The 17,153-nt window shown below is 42.6% G+C and overlaps 1 protein-coding gene across 1 annotated transcript in view; it reads left to right on the top strand.

The window, feature by feature from the left end:
* Window positions 1-17,153, top strand: part of ak9 (adenylate kinase 9) — a 135,749-nt gene that overhangs the window by 60,970 nt on the left and 57,626 nt on the right. Inside the window, exons 16-19 of the mRNA XM_078399888.1 lie at window positions 915-1,071; window positions 6,744-6,846; window positions 12,425-12,489; window positions 15,941-16,135. Of these exons, the coding sequence (XP_078256014.1) occupies window positions 915-1,071; window positions 6,744-6,846; window positions 12,425-12,489; window positions 15,941-16,135 (520 nt within the window). The remainder of the gene's footprint in view (window positions 1-914; window positions 1,072-6,743; window positions 6,847-12,424; window positions 12,490-15,940; window positions 16,136-17,153) is intronic.

Genomic DNA, 17,153 nt, shown 5'->3' with positions numbered 1-17,153 from the left:
TTCCTTCATCTTCCGGGGCATGGGGTACAAGGGTACTCATGTTACAACTGGACAAGTCATTGGTGAGGCCATACTTGGAGTACTGGTTGCCCAGCTATAGGATGCGATTAAGCTGCCATCACAGCCCATTTCACCAATACATTGATATCACCCTGTAGTCTGACTATCCACTCACAACACCGAATCAGGCCTCTGGCCCAACTTGTCCATGCTGACCAAGATGCCCCATCTACGCAAGTCCTATTTTCCCGCATTTTGCCCTTATCCTTCTAAACCCTTCCTATCCATTTGTCGTCCAAATGTCTTTTGAAAATTGTAATACGCAGCAGTTGTCACCTATTCCTTTGCTCCAGAGATGCTGCCTGACCCGCTGATTTACTCCAGCTTTTTGTGTCTATCTTCGGTTTAAACCAGCATCTGCAGTTCCTCCCTCCACATTTTATCTGCAGTTCCTTCCTGCACATAGGAACAAGAGCCAATGGATAGGGATCCATACCGCTCTAAAGAATGAGGTTTTCAAAAGCAGCATTGACAGAGATCTGTATTTCTTTCCCGGCAGCACACCATTCCTGGGAGAAGGCTATCCGGGTGCAAGTGACCGGCACTTAGTCTCAAAGAGTCGACTGGCTCTATCCCAATTTGGTCTTGACAATGTAGGATTACATTGGATAGTTGATGGTCAGCGTAGACTCAGTATATCAGTATATCTGTGCTACATGCCCCAATCTACCTATTACTGGACAAAGTTAGAAAAGCTGATTGTTTTTAAATGGTGAGAGGCTGATGGTGTTCAGAAGGACCTGGATGGCCCTTTCAACTGAGAGTGGCAGGAACTGCCACTAAACTACAGCTAACACAATTTCAAGGATGACAGTCGAGGGAAACACTGGTGTTTTGATGTGTTTATTTTGTAGGTACATGAAGAAAAAAGACAGCAAAATCCTGACCATCCGGTGGAAGGGGGTTGGGTATTGGACCAATTCCCTGAAACAGTAGATCAATCTAAAGCAATGACAGCAATAGACTTTACTCCTGATAATATCTTCATTTTACATAATGCTGTGGAAGATGGTAAGTACTTAACCAAAGTGGCTTTTATTTTGATTGGATTCTTTAAGGTGTTTGCAAGGATCAGAACATAACAGTCATATCATTCTTAGGACTGTATTTTCATGGAATCAGAGAGTAATAGAGCACAGAAACAGGCCCAATTCATCCATGCTGATTTATACTACATTTAATGTGATCCCATTTGCTCACATGTGGTTCATAACCTTTGCTATCGATGTGAGACACAAAATGCTGGAGTAGCTCAGTGGGACATGCAGTATCACTGCTGAGCTACTCTGGCATTTTGTGTCTATCTTCAGTTTATGTGTAGGATAGGAACTGCAGATGCTGGTTGAAACCAAAGATAGACAGAAAAAGCTGAAGTAACAGCGGGAGAGGTAGCATCTCTGGAGAGAAGAAATGGGACAATAGACAATAGGTGCAGGAGGAGGCCATTCAGCCCTTCGAGCCAGCACCACCATTCAATTTGATCGTGGCTGATCATTCACAATCAGTACCCCGTTCCTGCCTTCTCCCCATACCCCCTGACTCCGCTATCTTTGAGCTCTATCTAGCTCTTAATGGGTGACGTTTTGGGTTGAGACGAAGAAGGTTCCAACTCGAAACGTCACTCATTCCTTCTCTCCAGAGAGACTGCCTGTCCCGCTGAGTTACTCCAGCTTTTTGTGTTCCTTCCTATACATTTTATTTACTATCTATGTGGCTGTCCCAATGTCTTTTAAATGGTATTACGGTCAACCACTTTCTCTGGAAGCTCGTTCCATATGCACAGCACTCCCTGCGAAAGATCTTGCCCCTCAGGTTCATGATTTTATAAACCTCAATTTCAGTCATCCCTCTATCTCCTGTGCTCAGAGGAATAAGCACTGAGCCTGCCCAACCTCTCCCTATAACTCAAAAGTTTGAGTCCTGACAACATTCTTATTTTATCTCTAAACTAAACTAAGCTAATCTAATTCTTGTGGTTTTCTGTCAACGGTTTCTGCTGTCATTGAAATGCAGTATAAATTGTTGTCTTTCATTTCTGGGGCAGATAGGGAGTTCAGTGGTGGCAGTACTATGGTTTTGAATGTGGTGCTTAGTAGCCCATGTTTCAAACAGTTGACAAGTGAAAGAGAAGTTTCAGAGATTACACATTTCCGAAAAATAGACACAAAAAGCTGGAGTAACTCAGCGGGACAGGCAGCATCTCTGGAGAGAAGGAATGGGTGATGTTTTGGTTTGAGATCCTTCTCAGAAGAGAATGATATGCTTATTCTTCACAAAGGGTGGTAAAAGGTCACCAGAAGAAAGCTGTTGAGATCCCAAGCATAGTAAAACATGATTGTGACAACATTCCCCACAATCATCGAATCTGCGAAAGGTTCGATGACCCTGAAGTCCATGCTGATTGACAGAGCTATACTACCTAATATCAACTTCCAGCACTTGCCTCATATCACTGTAGACCATGGCCCTTCGTGTATGCACCCAAACACTTTGTAAAGAGGTTTCTGCTTCTACCAGGCAGGGAGTTCCAGATTGCTCCAATTTGATGCATGAAAAGACCTTTCCTTATCTCCTGTTAGTCCTTTTACTGATTGCTCAAAATCTATGCCCCTGGTTCTTAACTCTTAACTTGCCCATTAACATCACCCTCAGTCTCCTGCGTGGTGAGCCAACTTTTGAACCAGGTTGATAATTGCCTTGGATATCATTAGCAAGTTCACATTAATAATGACACAAAGTGTTGAAGTGACTCAATGTGTCAGCAGCTTCTCTGAAGAACATGGATAGGTAACATTTCAGGTTGGGACCCTTCTTCAGACTTACTGTGGTGGAGAGAGCAGAGGAGGGACAGGCCCGACCCGAAGCTCTTAAGGATAGTGGAGTCAGGGGGTATGGGGAGAAGGCAGGAACGGGGTACTAATTGAGAATGATCAGCCATGATCACATTGAATGGTGGTGCTGGCTCGAAGGGCCGAATGGCCAACTCCTGCACGTATTGTCTATTGATTCATCACCTATCAATGTTCTCCAGAGATGCTGCCTGTCCTGCTGAGTTACTCCAGCACTTTGTGTATATTTGTGTAAAGCAACATAAATAACAGGAGCAGAATTAGCCCATTTGGCCTATCAAATCTACTCCGCCATTTAATCATGGCTGATCTACCTCTCCTTCCTAACCCCATTCTCCTGCCTTCTCCCCATAACCACTGACACCCGTACTAATCAAGAATCTATCTATCTCTGCTTTAAATATATAAATTGACTTGGCCTCCACAGCCTTAACGAATTCCAGATTCACCACCATTCTAAATTCCTCCTCATCTCCTTCCTAAAGGAATGTCCTATAATTCTGTTAAAGGAATAATGTTTAATGCAAGATAAAGTTCAGTAAAATCCGATTGAAATTAGTCAAAGGCTCACCAATGAGATAGATAGGTCAGGACTGCTCTCTAGTTGGTGATAGGATGGTTCAGTTGCCTGATAACAGCTGGGAAGGAACTGTCCCTGAATCTGGAGGTGTGTGTTTTCACACTTCTGTATCTCTTGCTGATGGTAGAGGGGAGAAGATGGAGTGACTGGGGTGACACTTAAGCTGGTGGCCTTGCCGAGGCAGCATAAAAACAGCACAGAACTTACTTTACATTCATAGTGCCTTCCAGTCTATACATTCATTGTGTTGTCAGCTTGGTACATTTGTAGCATCTTCAAGTTAAAACGATATTGGTTGATCATATCCCAATTTCATGGCTTTAAGAGGGATAAGATATACACAGCATTTAGATAGACATTTGGATAGATTTGGATAAGCATTTGGATAGATTTGCGATAGCATGGTTTTTTAACTCATGAAGGTTTACGAGGGAAGGTCGTATCTACAAGGATGTTGCCAGGACTTGAGGACCTGGGCTAAAGTTAGAGGTTGGTCAGGCAAGGACCTTATTTCTTGCAGCACAGGAGGCTGAGGGGTGATTTTATAGAGTGGTACAAAATCATGAGGGCAGTTTTTAGGACGAATAAAAAGCCTATGTTCCCCAGTATAGGGCAAACAAAAATGAGAGGGCATAGGTTTAAGGTAAGACAGAAAAGATTTAATAGAAAGCTGAGGGGAAACGTTTTCACACAGAAAATGGAGGGTATATGGAATGAGCTGTCAGAGGAGGTAGTTGAGGCAGAAACCATAATATTTAAAAGACATTTAGACTGTACATGTTAGGAAAGGTTTCAGGGGATATGGGACAAATGCGAGCAAATGGGGTTAGTTTAGATTGGTTGGAATGGACGTGTCGGGCCGAAGGATCTGTTTCCATGGTGTATGACTATGACCCCAAGACCACGTCGACAGTGTCTGAGTCTCTGACAGTTCTTCTGTGACAGAACAGTGTAGGATGAAGATGAGCCAGGCAAGAATCTTCCCAGCAATGGATAAGAAGGCGATACCTCAATAATTATACATTCTTTGTACAAAGCGGCAATGCTACTTACACCGATCAGCCAAAACATTATGACCACTGACAGGTGAAGTGTATAACATTGATTATCTTGTTACAATGGCACCTGTCAAAGGGTGGGATATATTAGGCAAGAAGTGAACAGTCAGTTCTTGAAGTTGATGTGTTGGATGCAGGAGAAATGGGCAGGAGTAAAGACCTGAGCGACTTTGACAAGGGCCAAATTGTTATGGCCAGACGACTGGGTCAGAGCATCTCTGAAACGGCAAGGCTTATGGGGTGCTCCCGGTCAGCAGTGGTGAGTACCTACCGACAGTGGTCCGAGGAGGGACAAACCACAAACCGGCGACAGGGTGTTGGGTGCCCAAGGCTCATCGATGCGCGAGGGCAACGAAGGCGATCCCGTCTGGTCCGATCCGACAGAGGGTCTACTGTGGCACAAGTCACAGAAAATGTTAATGGTGGTCACGGAACGAATGTATCACAATACCCAGTGCATCGCACCCTGCTGCGTATGGGGCTGCGTAGCCGCAGACAAGTCAGAGTGCCCATGATGACCCCTGTCCACCCTCAAAAGCGCCTACGTTGGGCACATGAGTGTCGAAACTGGACCTTGGAGCAGTGGAAGAAGGTCGCCTGGTCTGATGAGTCCCGTTTTCTTTTAGATCACGTGGATGGCCGTGTATGTGTGCGCCATTATTGGAGCATCACTCCTTACACTCCTTACATATTTTGCATCTTCATTAGCCGTAGCTGAAGTGCTGGGAGACTGGATGGTGGCTAATGTTGTACCTTTATTCGAAAAGGGCTACAAGGAACAGGCAGGGAACTACTTTGAACAACTTAACCTGATTTCCAGGCATTGCCTGAAGGAATATGGCCTGCAGAATGACATCCTCCTTATCTGACTCCTGCAGAACCTAAGTCTGGGGTGCAAGGGGAATCGCGACTCAAATTTAATGAGTGGCACGGTTCAACCTAATAATGGTTTCAATGGCAACACAGTCCCGTAACAATAGATCTACAGAGAAATAATGCTGTGCAAAATAGCTCCATATGTCTTAACTTTCAGGCCCTTGATTTTTCGCAGGTCTGTAATTTATTTCCTTTCAAATAATTCTGCTTCTAGCACTGCTATATATTACACAGGATTCTGTCTGGCGCACCCACTTCATCTATTACACCATGTCCTAAATTTTTATTTTATATTTCCCCTCAGAAAACCTCAGACTGATGTTTCTGCTTCTCTCAGGTGTTGTATTATTTAAATCTGCAGTATTGATCACCTGAAGCGATGCAGCACAGAATGACCAGGATCATTAATACTGCTCTTGAGCTATTACTATTCTCATTTGAAAAGCTCTAACCTCGAGGGGTAATTCTCTGCTGGTAATTACCTTCCACTATTCACACAATGCCAATAATTTAATTGATTTTCCACTTCTACTGCTTACCTGCTTCATTTGCACAATATGTTTTGGGGATATTTATTCCTTCTGTTATTAAGAACAAATACAGTTCCCTCTCTACAGAATGACTGCTGGTCTTTGCATTTGCTTTTCATTTGTAAAAATGTTACATTGTTTAGATTAGTTTAGATTTTTATTATTATCACGCGTACCGAGGCACAGTGAAAAGCTTTTTTGTCATGTGTTACCCAGTCAATAAAAAGACTATACATGATTACAATTGAGCCGTCCACGGTGTACAGATACAAAATAAAGGCAGTCTGAAGAAGGGTCTTGACCCAAAACGTCACCTATTCCTTGAGTTACTCCAGCATTTTGTGCTATTGAGTTTATTTAGTTTTTGGCTTAAAACTTTATTGACATTAGCACTTATTTCTCATCACTAAATGCATTTAAGAAAATGAGGGTGAATTTCCTTCCCACCGTAGCCCTGATGAACGTGGTAGCGTTGGCTAGAGATTTCCTTGTGTAGGGATGTAGACCCAGTGATGTAAGATGTGGGTGGATTGGGTGGGAGTTGGGATGGGGAGGGGATGGTGGGAGGGCGCAGAGGAGAGTATTGATTGGGGGTAGCAGGCCATATCGATCTTGAATTCTTCTTATAGGTTATCTGATTGACCATCTGCCTAAACTGGAGTAAAATTTTACCAATCATTCAGGTTATGTTTCTTTTATAATATCAGAACGTTCCATGAAAGATTGGTTTGATGATTAATATTGCATTTTAAAATAATATAACGTTTCCGGTGTCTCTTCGTATCATCAGGGAAAGCTCTCCTACACAGATTGTATAATCTAAATAAAGATGACATTGATTCCAATATAATGCATAGACTTCAAGCAGTAGAAGCAAAAAAGAAGCTGGAAAAGTGAGTAAACCAATTTTTACCAGTTCTTCTCAACCTCCCATTGCTGGTCCTCATCAAAACTATTTCTTCCTTTCACTCTGACTGCTCTTCCTGGCATGGTTCCCATTCCTAATAACCTTAACTTTCAGGGTATAATTGCCAACAGACCAGCATTCATCACCACCACCAAATAAAAGGATGACAAAAAGCATTGTGTAGGAAGGAACTGCAGATGTTGGTTTACACTGAAGATGGACACAAAATGCTGGAGTAACTCAGCAAGACAGGAGCATCTCTGGAGAGGTGCTGCCTGTCCTGCTGAGTTACTCCAGCATTTTGTGACAAAAAGTATTTTGAAGCTCTGACAAAACTATTCTATTCCAGAATCATTATGAAACGCCACAATAACCCGCTGATTTATTTTACTGAAACCATTATCTTAAATCTCTCATTCATTCAATCCAATCATAGTTCCAACTACAAGTATGAAGGAGTCATGTATTTCTTTGCCTTTAAAATTGAAATCATAAGACCAATGGACTTTGTAGATTCCCATCTTTCTGCAAGAGAACTAGGTTGAACCCCTAAAGTTCTCCCACTTCCTTAGCTCTCAGCTGCAACTTTCTCCACTTTATCTCCTATCTCGCCTCATATGGCAGCTGTAACGCATTCACTATTTCCAATTCCTCTGAGATCAGCAGGCATTATCCCTCGTGAAAAATTCCATGCTATCAAGACAGCTCGTGAAAGTCAATAATGCCATTCAAAATATAAAGCATTAATAAAAATGCAATAATGACCAGTTCTGAAACCCATCATCATGAAGTGCATTAAGATGCTGGTCATGGAACACATTATTGGAGCATCACGGAGCCTTGATCCACTGCAAACTAGACTTCCTCGCCCAACAACTCTACACCACACTGCCTGAAGAAAGCAGCCAACATAATTGAGGACCACTTACTCCCCTGTTATTCCCTTTTCTCCCATCGCGCAGAAAATACAAAATCTCGAAAGGACATACCATCAGATTCAAAAACAGCTTCTTCTCAATAGTTCAATCAATGGTGCTTTACTTGTTACATTATGTAACTGCATAGTTGCACATATATAACACATGGATGAAGCCAAACGCGGACGCCTTTCCAAAGACCAAAGTCCGGTCGGCCCACGTACACAATGTACTGGGGCTGATCCCGCAAACTGACATCCCTCTCGTTGCCCGGCCATCTTTGTGCCCAGTAGATGCCTCCTGCAGCCAACCTTGAAGGCACTGTAGGCATTACCCTGGTTCATCCTCCTACTGCCCCGGCTCTGCATGTCCAACGTCTCCAGTTCCCTCCCAGTTATGGTGTCCACCGAGCCTTCCGGTGGATTCCCGGTCCTACAGTCCAACAAACCTTTGGATGGGCCCCGCAGTCCAATGAGTCTTTGGTGGGCCCCGCCAACTGATTAGCCTTCGCGTGGGCAACGAGCCTACAGGTCTGCGGTCCGACGAGGACTCTATTCTCCACAGTTATCTTATTCTCTATTCTGTCTATTCTCCACAGTTATCTTATGGAATACCACACAATAGAGATGATTTGATAAAGACCTTCAAGCTCCAGAAAAATGATGATGATATTTTCATTTATAGCAGTGTTCTGATTACCTCCAAGGCAGTCCCTCCACAGCTAACACGTCCTTCCTAAGAAGTGTCTGTTCATAGTGCTCTGTACTTCATAATCAGGGTCCTGCATAGAGTTAGCTTATTTGCTACCTTTTGTATTCCAAACATTTTGACATTAAATCTACCATTGCATTTTGATTGTTTTATGCATCTCAATATGATATTTTAGTAAACTATGTTGATGGGCCTCCAAAATATTCTTGAACTTCCACTGCATCCAGCTTTTTATTACTTAGAAAATGCTCTTTGTCATTGCTTTTCAGGTCCTAAATGGATGACCCCATGTTGGCCTCAATAAAATTCATTTCGCATAATTTTTGCCATTTGCTTACTCTGTTATATTTCTTAATCATTTAATGTTAGCTCTACATTGCCCAAAATGCTGCTCGTCTTTTTAAATTGGAAAACTCGGACATGTGAGTTTCTATTCGATCGCCTAAGTCAGCTATAAATATCATGAATCGTTGTGCTGCCAATACAGATTGTGCAAGTTTCATGCTGGAGGTTTGATTGCACATCTTTTTTTCTAAAATCCTGTCACTATTTAATTCCTCACTTTATCAGTGATTTGTCTTCAGTTCCATGAGTTTCAATTATAGCCAACAATCTCCGACAATAAGCATTTGTTCAGATAAGGTTTCTTTTAGAGCCACAGAAAGAGATATCAGGATTTCATGTACTTGTGAAGATGTTGCCAGGACATGAGGACCTGAGCTATAGTGGGAGGTTGAGCAGGCTAGGACTTTATTCCTAGCATCATCATTTTTACCCAGAGTAGAGGAATCAAGAACCAGACAACATTGGTTTAAGGGGAGGGGGGGGGCAGATTTAATAGGAATCTGAAAGGAAATCTTTTTACACAAAGAGTGGTGGGTATGTGGAACACAATGCCAGTGGAGGTAGTTGAGGCAGGTACAATCACTATGTTTAAAAGCTACATGGATAGGATAGGTTTAGAGGGGTATAGGCCAAACGCAAGCAGGTTGGACGAGTGTAGATGGGGCATGTTGGTCGGTGTGGGCAAGTTGGACTGAAGGGCTTGTTTCCACACTGTATGACTTTATGACACTATACAACAGATATTCAGAGTTGTATCTTGTATTTACGGTAGCAGAGAAGGAGGCCATTTGGCCCATCAGGTCTGTCATCTCCTCGGGAAGTAATCCCATTAGTGTCATCACACTTCATCTTAATTGCCTAAAAACCTGCAATTTTATTCTCATTCACACTTGCCTATTAACTCCCCTTTGTTTCACTTTGCCATTAACTTACACTAAGATAACTTATCAGCACATCTTTGGAATGTATGAGGAAACTGGAAACTGGGGCATTTTGAAGCAACACATGTGGTCACAGAGAGAAAATGTTAAATCCATATAGACAGTATCCAAAATGAGAATCAAACCTGATTATTTCTAGCTTGCAATAATTTTTTTCCCAATTTGGTTTTCAAATAGGAAGATTCTTTTAATAAGTAAATTTTATACATATCTTTTTAAAAAGTATAAGTATATTTTTGTTACTGCAAGCTTAAAATACCAAAGGCTGTGTGTTACATTGTTTAACACAGTATCAATAGAAGCACGTGTTAAGGGAAGCAATTGCTTATCAATCAAAGCAATTGCTTGAAACTAACAAATTCTTCTTAAGAGACGATAGTATCTGATTATTAAGGCAGCACAGTGGCGCAGCGGTAGAGTTGCTATCTTACACTGGCAGAGAACCGGGTTCAATCCTCGCTATGAGTGCTGTCTGTACGGAGTTTGTGTGTTCTCCCTGTGACTCCGTAGGTTTTACATAGATACATAGATAATACAAAGATAATAGATGCAGGAGTAGGTCATTTGGCCCATCGAGCCAGCACCGCCATTCAATGTGATCATGGCTGATCATCCACAATCAGTACCCCTTTCCTGTCTTCTCCCCCTACCCCTTGATTCCGCTAGCCTGAAGAGTTCTATCTAACTATCTTTTGAATGCATCCAGTAAATTGGCCTCCATTGCCTTCTGAAGCAGAGAATTCCACAAATTCACAACTTTCTGTGTGAAAATGTTTTTCTTCATCTCAGTTCTAAATGGCCTATCCCTTATTCTTAATCTGTGCGCCTGGTTCTGGACTCCTCCAACATCGGGAACATGTTTCCTGGATCTAGTGTGTCCAATCTCGTAATAATTTAATATATTTCTATAAGATCCCCTCTCATCCTTCTAAATTCCAGTGAATACAAACCCAGTCGCACCATTCTTTCCTCATATGACAGTCCCGCCATCCTGGGAATTAACCTTATGAACCTTTGCTGCACTCCCTCAATAGCAAGAATGTCCTTCCTCAAATTAGGAGACTAAAACTGCACACAATACTCCAGGTGTGATCTCACCAGGGCCCAGTACAACTGCAGAAGGACCTCTTTACTACTATACTCAACTCCTCTCGTTATGAAGGCCAACATGCCATTCACTGCCTGCAGTGCCTACATGACTACTTTCAGTGACTGATGTACAAGGACAGCCAGGTCTCGTTGTAGCGAGCCAGAGCAGTTTTAAATACTTGGGAGTCCGCATCACAGAGGATCTGACATGGGAAACGCACATTGCCGCACTGGTGGGTAAGGCAAAGCAGCGCCTTTACCACCTTAGACAGCTGAGGAAATTCAGAGTGTCTCTGAGGATCCTTCATTGCTTCTACTCTGGGGCTGTAGAGAGCATCCTGTCCGGCAACATTACAGTCTGGTTTGGGAACAGCTCTGCCCAGGACAGGCTGGCCCTGCAGAGAGTAGTGCGTTCGGCAGAACGCACCATGGGAACTACACTCGCCCCCCTGCAGGACCTATACATCAGGAGGTGCAGATCCAGAGCAAGCAAGATTATGAGGGACCCCTGCCACCCCAGTAATGGACTGTTCCAGATGCTACGGTCAGGCAAACGCCTCCGCTGTCATGCTGTGAAAACGGAGAGGATGAGACGGAGTTTCTTCCCACAGGCCATCAGGACTGTCAACTTTTATAACTCCAGAGACTAAATTTTTCTCTACACTATAGTAACTTATTAACTTTATTTATATGCTGAAACTGTAATTCTTTTTTGTGCACAATCCTCAGGCATTGCCACTTTCATTTCACTGCACATCGTGTATGTGTATGTGACAAATAAACTTGACTTGACTTCCCCTTTTCCTAACCTGACACCATTCAATTAATAATAATCTGCCTTCCCGTTCTTACCACCAAAGTGGATAACCTCACATTTATCCACATTATTTTGCATCTGCCATGCATTATATTGCATCTGCCATGCCACTCACCCAACCTGTCCAAATCACCCTGCATCCTCACAGTATCCTCTTCACAGTTTACACCACCACCCAGCTTTGCGTCATCTGCAAATTTGCTAATGTTACTTTTCTCTGGGTGCTCCGGTTTCCTCCCGCACCCCAAAGATGCCTAGGTTTGTAAGTTAATTGGCTTTGGTGAAATTGTAAATTGTCCCTAGTGTGTAGGATAGTGCTAGTGTATGAAGTGATCGCTGGTCAGCGCAGACTTGGTGGGCCGAAGGGCCTGTTTCTGCACTGCATCTCTAAAGTCAAAGTCTACTGCAGGGTGGTTACATGAATGCAGTTTTTCCTCGACTATATATTTTTTGAGAGATAACTTTTCGTCTTGCCAATTTCCAAAGTGACACAAAAGTGGTTCTCTTGCTCCCCGTTGAAATAGTGTTCAGTCAATCAATTCAGCCCAAGTAATATAAATAGTTTTTTTCCAATTCCTGAACAATGTTATATCCAATTCATGGTATGCAAACTCGCATTATAGCAGAACTATCTGTGAAATAACTAGAATGAATACCTTTTTTTATCAATTATGCTATAACAGACATGACTTCTGAGAGTTATTTAAGAATCAAAATAATGTTTATGCTTTGCTGTTTACATAGACAAGCTGCAGCGGACGCTTTAAAAGAAGCAGAAAATCAACAGTCAGAATTAATGGAAGTTGAAGGTATGTTGCTTAATTTAATCCAATTATAGTTTACATTGTGCTAAATGCAGACAAATACAGTATTTTAGTTTTTATTTCACACAACTGTTCTTGGGGGTAGTTGAAAGTAAAGAAAGCAACAGTTTGACATACAGCTCTTTATTATCTGAGTATTGCTTAATTGAAAATAGCTATTTATTTGTAGCACAAATTCCTACTTCGCCCCAATTTTAATATTTAGTACAAAATTATGAGCTATTTTTTTTCGTGACAAAGCAGCTGCAGAATTAGGAATGAATGGACTGAGCCTGGAAAGCTGGAAGACTTGCGGGGCGGAACAGTGATACACCTAGCAAAATTGCTACCTCACAGCTCCAGCGACTCAGGTTCAACATATATTTTGGTTCCATCTGTGTGGAATTTACAGGTTCTCCCAGTGCAGAGGTTGCTCCTTGAGCTTCAGTTTCCTGCCACACACCAAAGGTATGCGAGTCGATAGGTTAAATGTCCATTGTATTTTACCGCTGATATGTAGGTGAGCTGTAGAATCTGGGGGAAGTAGTCTCGGTGTAAATGGGTGCTTGATGTTCAGCATAGACTCGCTGGGCTGAAGGGTCTGTTTACATGCTTCTATGACTCAGGAGGAAATCCCAATTGTAATCTACAGGTGATCCCCATGTTAAGGCAATTCGGGTAACATAAATACGCCCTTTGGAATCCCCAAACCACTACCCAAAAATTTGTTGTTTCAGAACTGATGTGTCTGGGGGGGAGGGGGTGGTGGTAAATACACAAAATGCAAAAGAAAGAAGTTTAGTCAACTTTTATGTTTCGTCACTCAAAAGTCTGCGCCAAAAATTTTGGATATGGCATCTCCACATCGATTGGGTTAGCAGTCACAGCCAAGGCCCTCTTTTGCCATGCCCTCTCCAGTTGGAGAACAGATGACAGTGGAAGCCAAGTCATTGGGTATTTTTAAAGCAGAGATTTTGACAGATTCTTGATTAGTAAGAGTGTCAAAGGCTATAGGAAGAAGGCAGGAGAACGGGATTGAGAGGGAAAGATAGATCAGCCATGATTGAATGGCGGAGTAGACGATGGGCCAAATGGCCTAATTCTGCTCCTATCACTTATGAACCAATGAACATGTGAACTGATGTAGAAGCAAGAAACTGCAGAGTGCTGGTTAATGCACAAATGGAACACAGAGTGCAGGAGTAACTGAGCAGGTCAGCCAGCATCTTAGGAGAACATGGATAGGAGTCATTTCGGGTCGAGTCTGAAGGAGGGTCTCAATGCAAAACTTCACCTATCCATGTTCTCCAGAGATGCTGCCTGGCCCACTGAGTTACTCCAGCACTTTGTGTTTTGTGTGAACTGATGTCTTGGGGTGCACCACTGCCGCACTCATCACCTGCAAGGCATTTCCTCTGAGGCACTGCGGCGTGAGAGTTGCAGTAGCCATGACCAGCTGCTTAATGTAATCCCTTGCTTTTTACTCTTCAACCGATTACTCCCCTAACCTCCTTCTGAACCACCTTTCTCCTCAAAAGCCCAGCCCTCGAATCCAAGTCAAGTCAAGTTTATTTGTCACACATACACGATGTGCAGTGAAATGAAAGTGGGAATGCCTGCGGATTGTGCAAAAAAAGAATTACAGTTACAGCATATAAATTAAAGTTAATACAGAGAAGACAAAAATTGAGTCCCTGGAGTTATAAAAGTTAACAGTCCTGATGGCCTGTGGGAAGAAACTCCGTCTCATCCTCTCCGTTTTCACAGCGTGACAGTGGAGGCGTTTGCCTGACCGTAGCATCTGGAACAGTCCGTTGCTGGGGTGGCAGGGGTCCCTCATAATCTTGCTTGCTCTCGATCTGCACCTCCTGATGTATAGGTCCTGCAGGGGGGCGTGTGTAGTTCCCATGGTGCGTTCTGCCGAATGCACTACTCTCTGCAGGGCCAGCCTGTCCTGGGCAGAGCTGTTCCCAAATCAGACTGTGATGTTGCCGGACAGGATGCTCTCTACAGCCCCAGAGTAGAAGCATTGAAGGATCCTCAGAGACACTCTGAATTTCCTCAGCTGTCTAAGGTGGTAAAGGTTTATTCACAAAATGCTGGAGTAACTCAGCAGGTCATGCAGCATCTCGGGAGAGAAGGAATGGGTGACGTTTCGGGTCGAGACCCTTCTTCAGACCCGAAGCATCACCCATTCCTTCTCTCCCGAGATGCTGCCTGACCTGCTGAGTTACTCCAGCATTTTGTGAATAAATCGATTTGTACCAGCATCTGCAGTTATTTTCTTATACATAAGGTGGTAAAGGCGCTGCTTTGCCTTACCCACCAGTTCGGCAATGTGCGTTGCCCATGTCAGATCCTCTTTGATGTATACTCCCAGGTATTTAAAACTGCTTACCCTATCCACAGTAGACCCATTTATTTCCAGTGGCGTGTACGTCCTTGGATGTTGAGCCCTTCTAAAGTCCACAATCAGCTCCTTCGTTTTTTTGACATTCAAGAGGAGGCTATTGTCCTGACACCAGAATACCAGATCAGCCACCTCCTCCCGGTAGGCCTTCTCAAATAGCAAAATTGTTACAAAGTCATAGACCTCTACAATAAGGAAACTTTGGCTGACCTTGACTATGTTGACAAAATTGGCATTCAGGGCTGATCTCATTTGTCTGCATTTTGGGCTAGTACCATTTACCTGTATTTGGCCCTTGTCTATCTGAACTTTTCCTCTGCATATATTTGTTCAAATGCCTTTTAAACAGTGTAATTATATAGTTTCCTCAGTAGCTCATTCCATATGTGGACTCCCCTTATTGAGAAAAAGTTGCCCTTGAGTCCCTCTTAAATTTTCCCCCTCTCACCTTACTGTTTTAGAATGCTCTTTCTTTGTTTTCTGGAAAAAACTGTGAACATTCAGATTATCAATGCCCCACATGGTCTTGTACATCTCAACATGGTCACCCCTCAGCCTCCTACACTCCAAGAAAAGTGTCCCAACCCATCCAACCTCTCCCTACAACTCAAGCCCACAAGTAACAGCTGAAAGTCATAATACTACCCAGTCTGAAGAAGATTTCCGAGCCTAAACATCACCTTCGGGTGTCTTCCGAAGATGCTGCCCCACAAGCAGAATTACTCCAGTTATTTGCTTTTTCTCTCACAGGTAACATCCTGGTGAATCTTTCCTGCACCATTTGAAACTTAATGTGCATCATTATTGCTCATTTTTATTGCTCTTATTGTTGGACTGTGGGTAGCGGAATTTCGTCCAGAAGACTTGTTTTTTTGGATGACAATAAAGGTTATTCTGATTCTGATTGTCCAACCTAATCTTAATTTATCAACTTGTATTACTTCTCACCAGTCTAATGTGAAAGTAATCATTGATTTGGGTGTAGGTGTCTGACGAGATGCTATATGCCTCTTTTATAATGATTACATTTCAAATACTCTCTTGCAGAAGCAGATGTGTCCCAGTCTGAAGGACATGTATCTGAACGGCAAGGCTTGGCAGATACATCTGATCATCCACCCACAACTGGAAATGCGCTTGCACAACCGACAGCAGAGGGAACCGAGTCACAGCCTCTAACCACGGAAGGATCAGAAGTTACATTTTCTCAAGCACCTGCATCCGATGCACAAGCAGACCCAGGTCAGGACAGTCATTGACTACATTGGCAAAGTAAAGCAAATAGAAAAGCAAAGGTAAGGTGTCACATTAGATGAAAGAGTTAACATCTTTGATGGCAGTATAACAGGACAAATACTCGTCATGATATTTAACAGGTATAAAATAGTATTTAACATTTTGAACATTTAGGGCAATGTGGATCCACGTAAAGTTTTCTGAAAATTACTTAGCTGAAGTACAAGTGATCCTACAAAATTTTGGATGTTAAAAAAAAATAGGATGTGCACCTGGCTTGTTTAATCGAAAGGGCCATTTGCACAGAACAAGATGCCAGTGCAGTTGCTGGAATGAGTAATTTCAAAAGAAACTGCAAAGGATGCTGTCACAAATTAGATTTGTTCTGTTTGGAATGTACCAGGGGAAGTTGGGTTGTCGGTAAACTTGGCTATCGTACATTAAATTCCTACTTTGCCCTATTTTCCTTTTTACTTTTAGTGGTGTGTTTTCAATGTCTTCTTCTGTGAAACAAAATCTTTGTTCAAAGTCTCTGCCATTTCCATATTTTTCATCATTAGTTCTTTAACCTTAGATTTATTATTGTCACAAGGTTTATTATTGTATTGAGGTACAGTGGCTTTGTTTTGCATGCTATCCAAAAAGATGGCATCTAAAACTATTTTACATTTTTTATTTTCCAGCAGGTACTATCACAACGTTTAAAAAACCTTTGGACGGGTACATAGATTAGGATGGTTTAGAGGGATATGGGTCAAATACAGGCAGGTGGGACTGGTGTACATGGGGCATGTTGGTCGACTTGGGCAAGTTGGGCCGAAGGGCCTGTTTCTATGCTATGTGACTCTATGACTCTATATACCCAATATAAATGCAATCGTCAAACTCAAAGACAAATGATAGAGCAAAGTGGAAGATGCAAAGTGCAGAAAATAGTTCTTATCATTGTAGTGTATTTTATTGTATCAGTCCCAAAGACAAAGTCAAATTTCCTCAGTGGGGTGAATCAGGCTCTACCATAGCT

This window comes from Rhinoraja longicauda, chromosome 5, assembly GCF_053455715.1.
Source record: "Rhinoraja longicauda isolate Sanriku21f chromosome 5, sRhiLon1.1, whole genome shotgun sequence".
NCBI lineage: Eukaryota > Metazoa > Chordata > Chondrichthyes > Rajiformes > Arhynchobatidae > Rhinoraja > Rhinoraja longicauda.
This window is presented reverse-complemented; position numbering and strand designations above follow the sequence as displayed.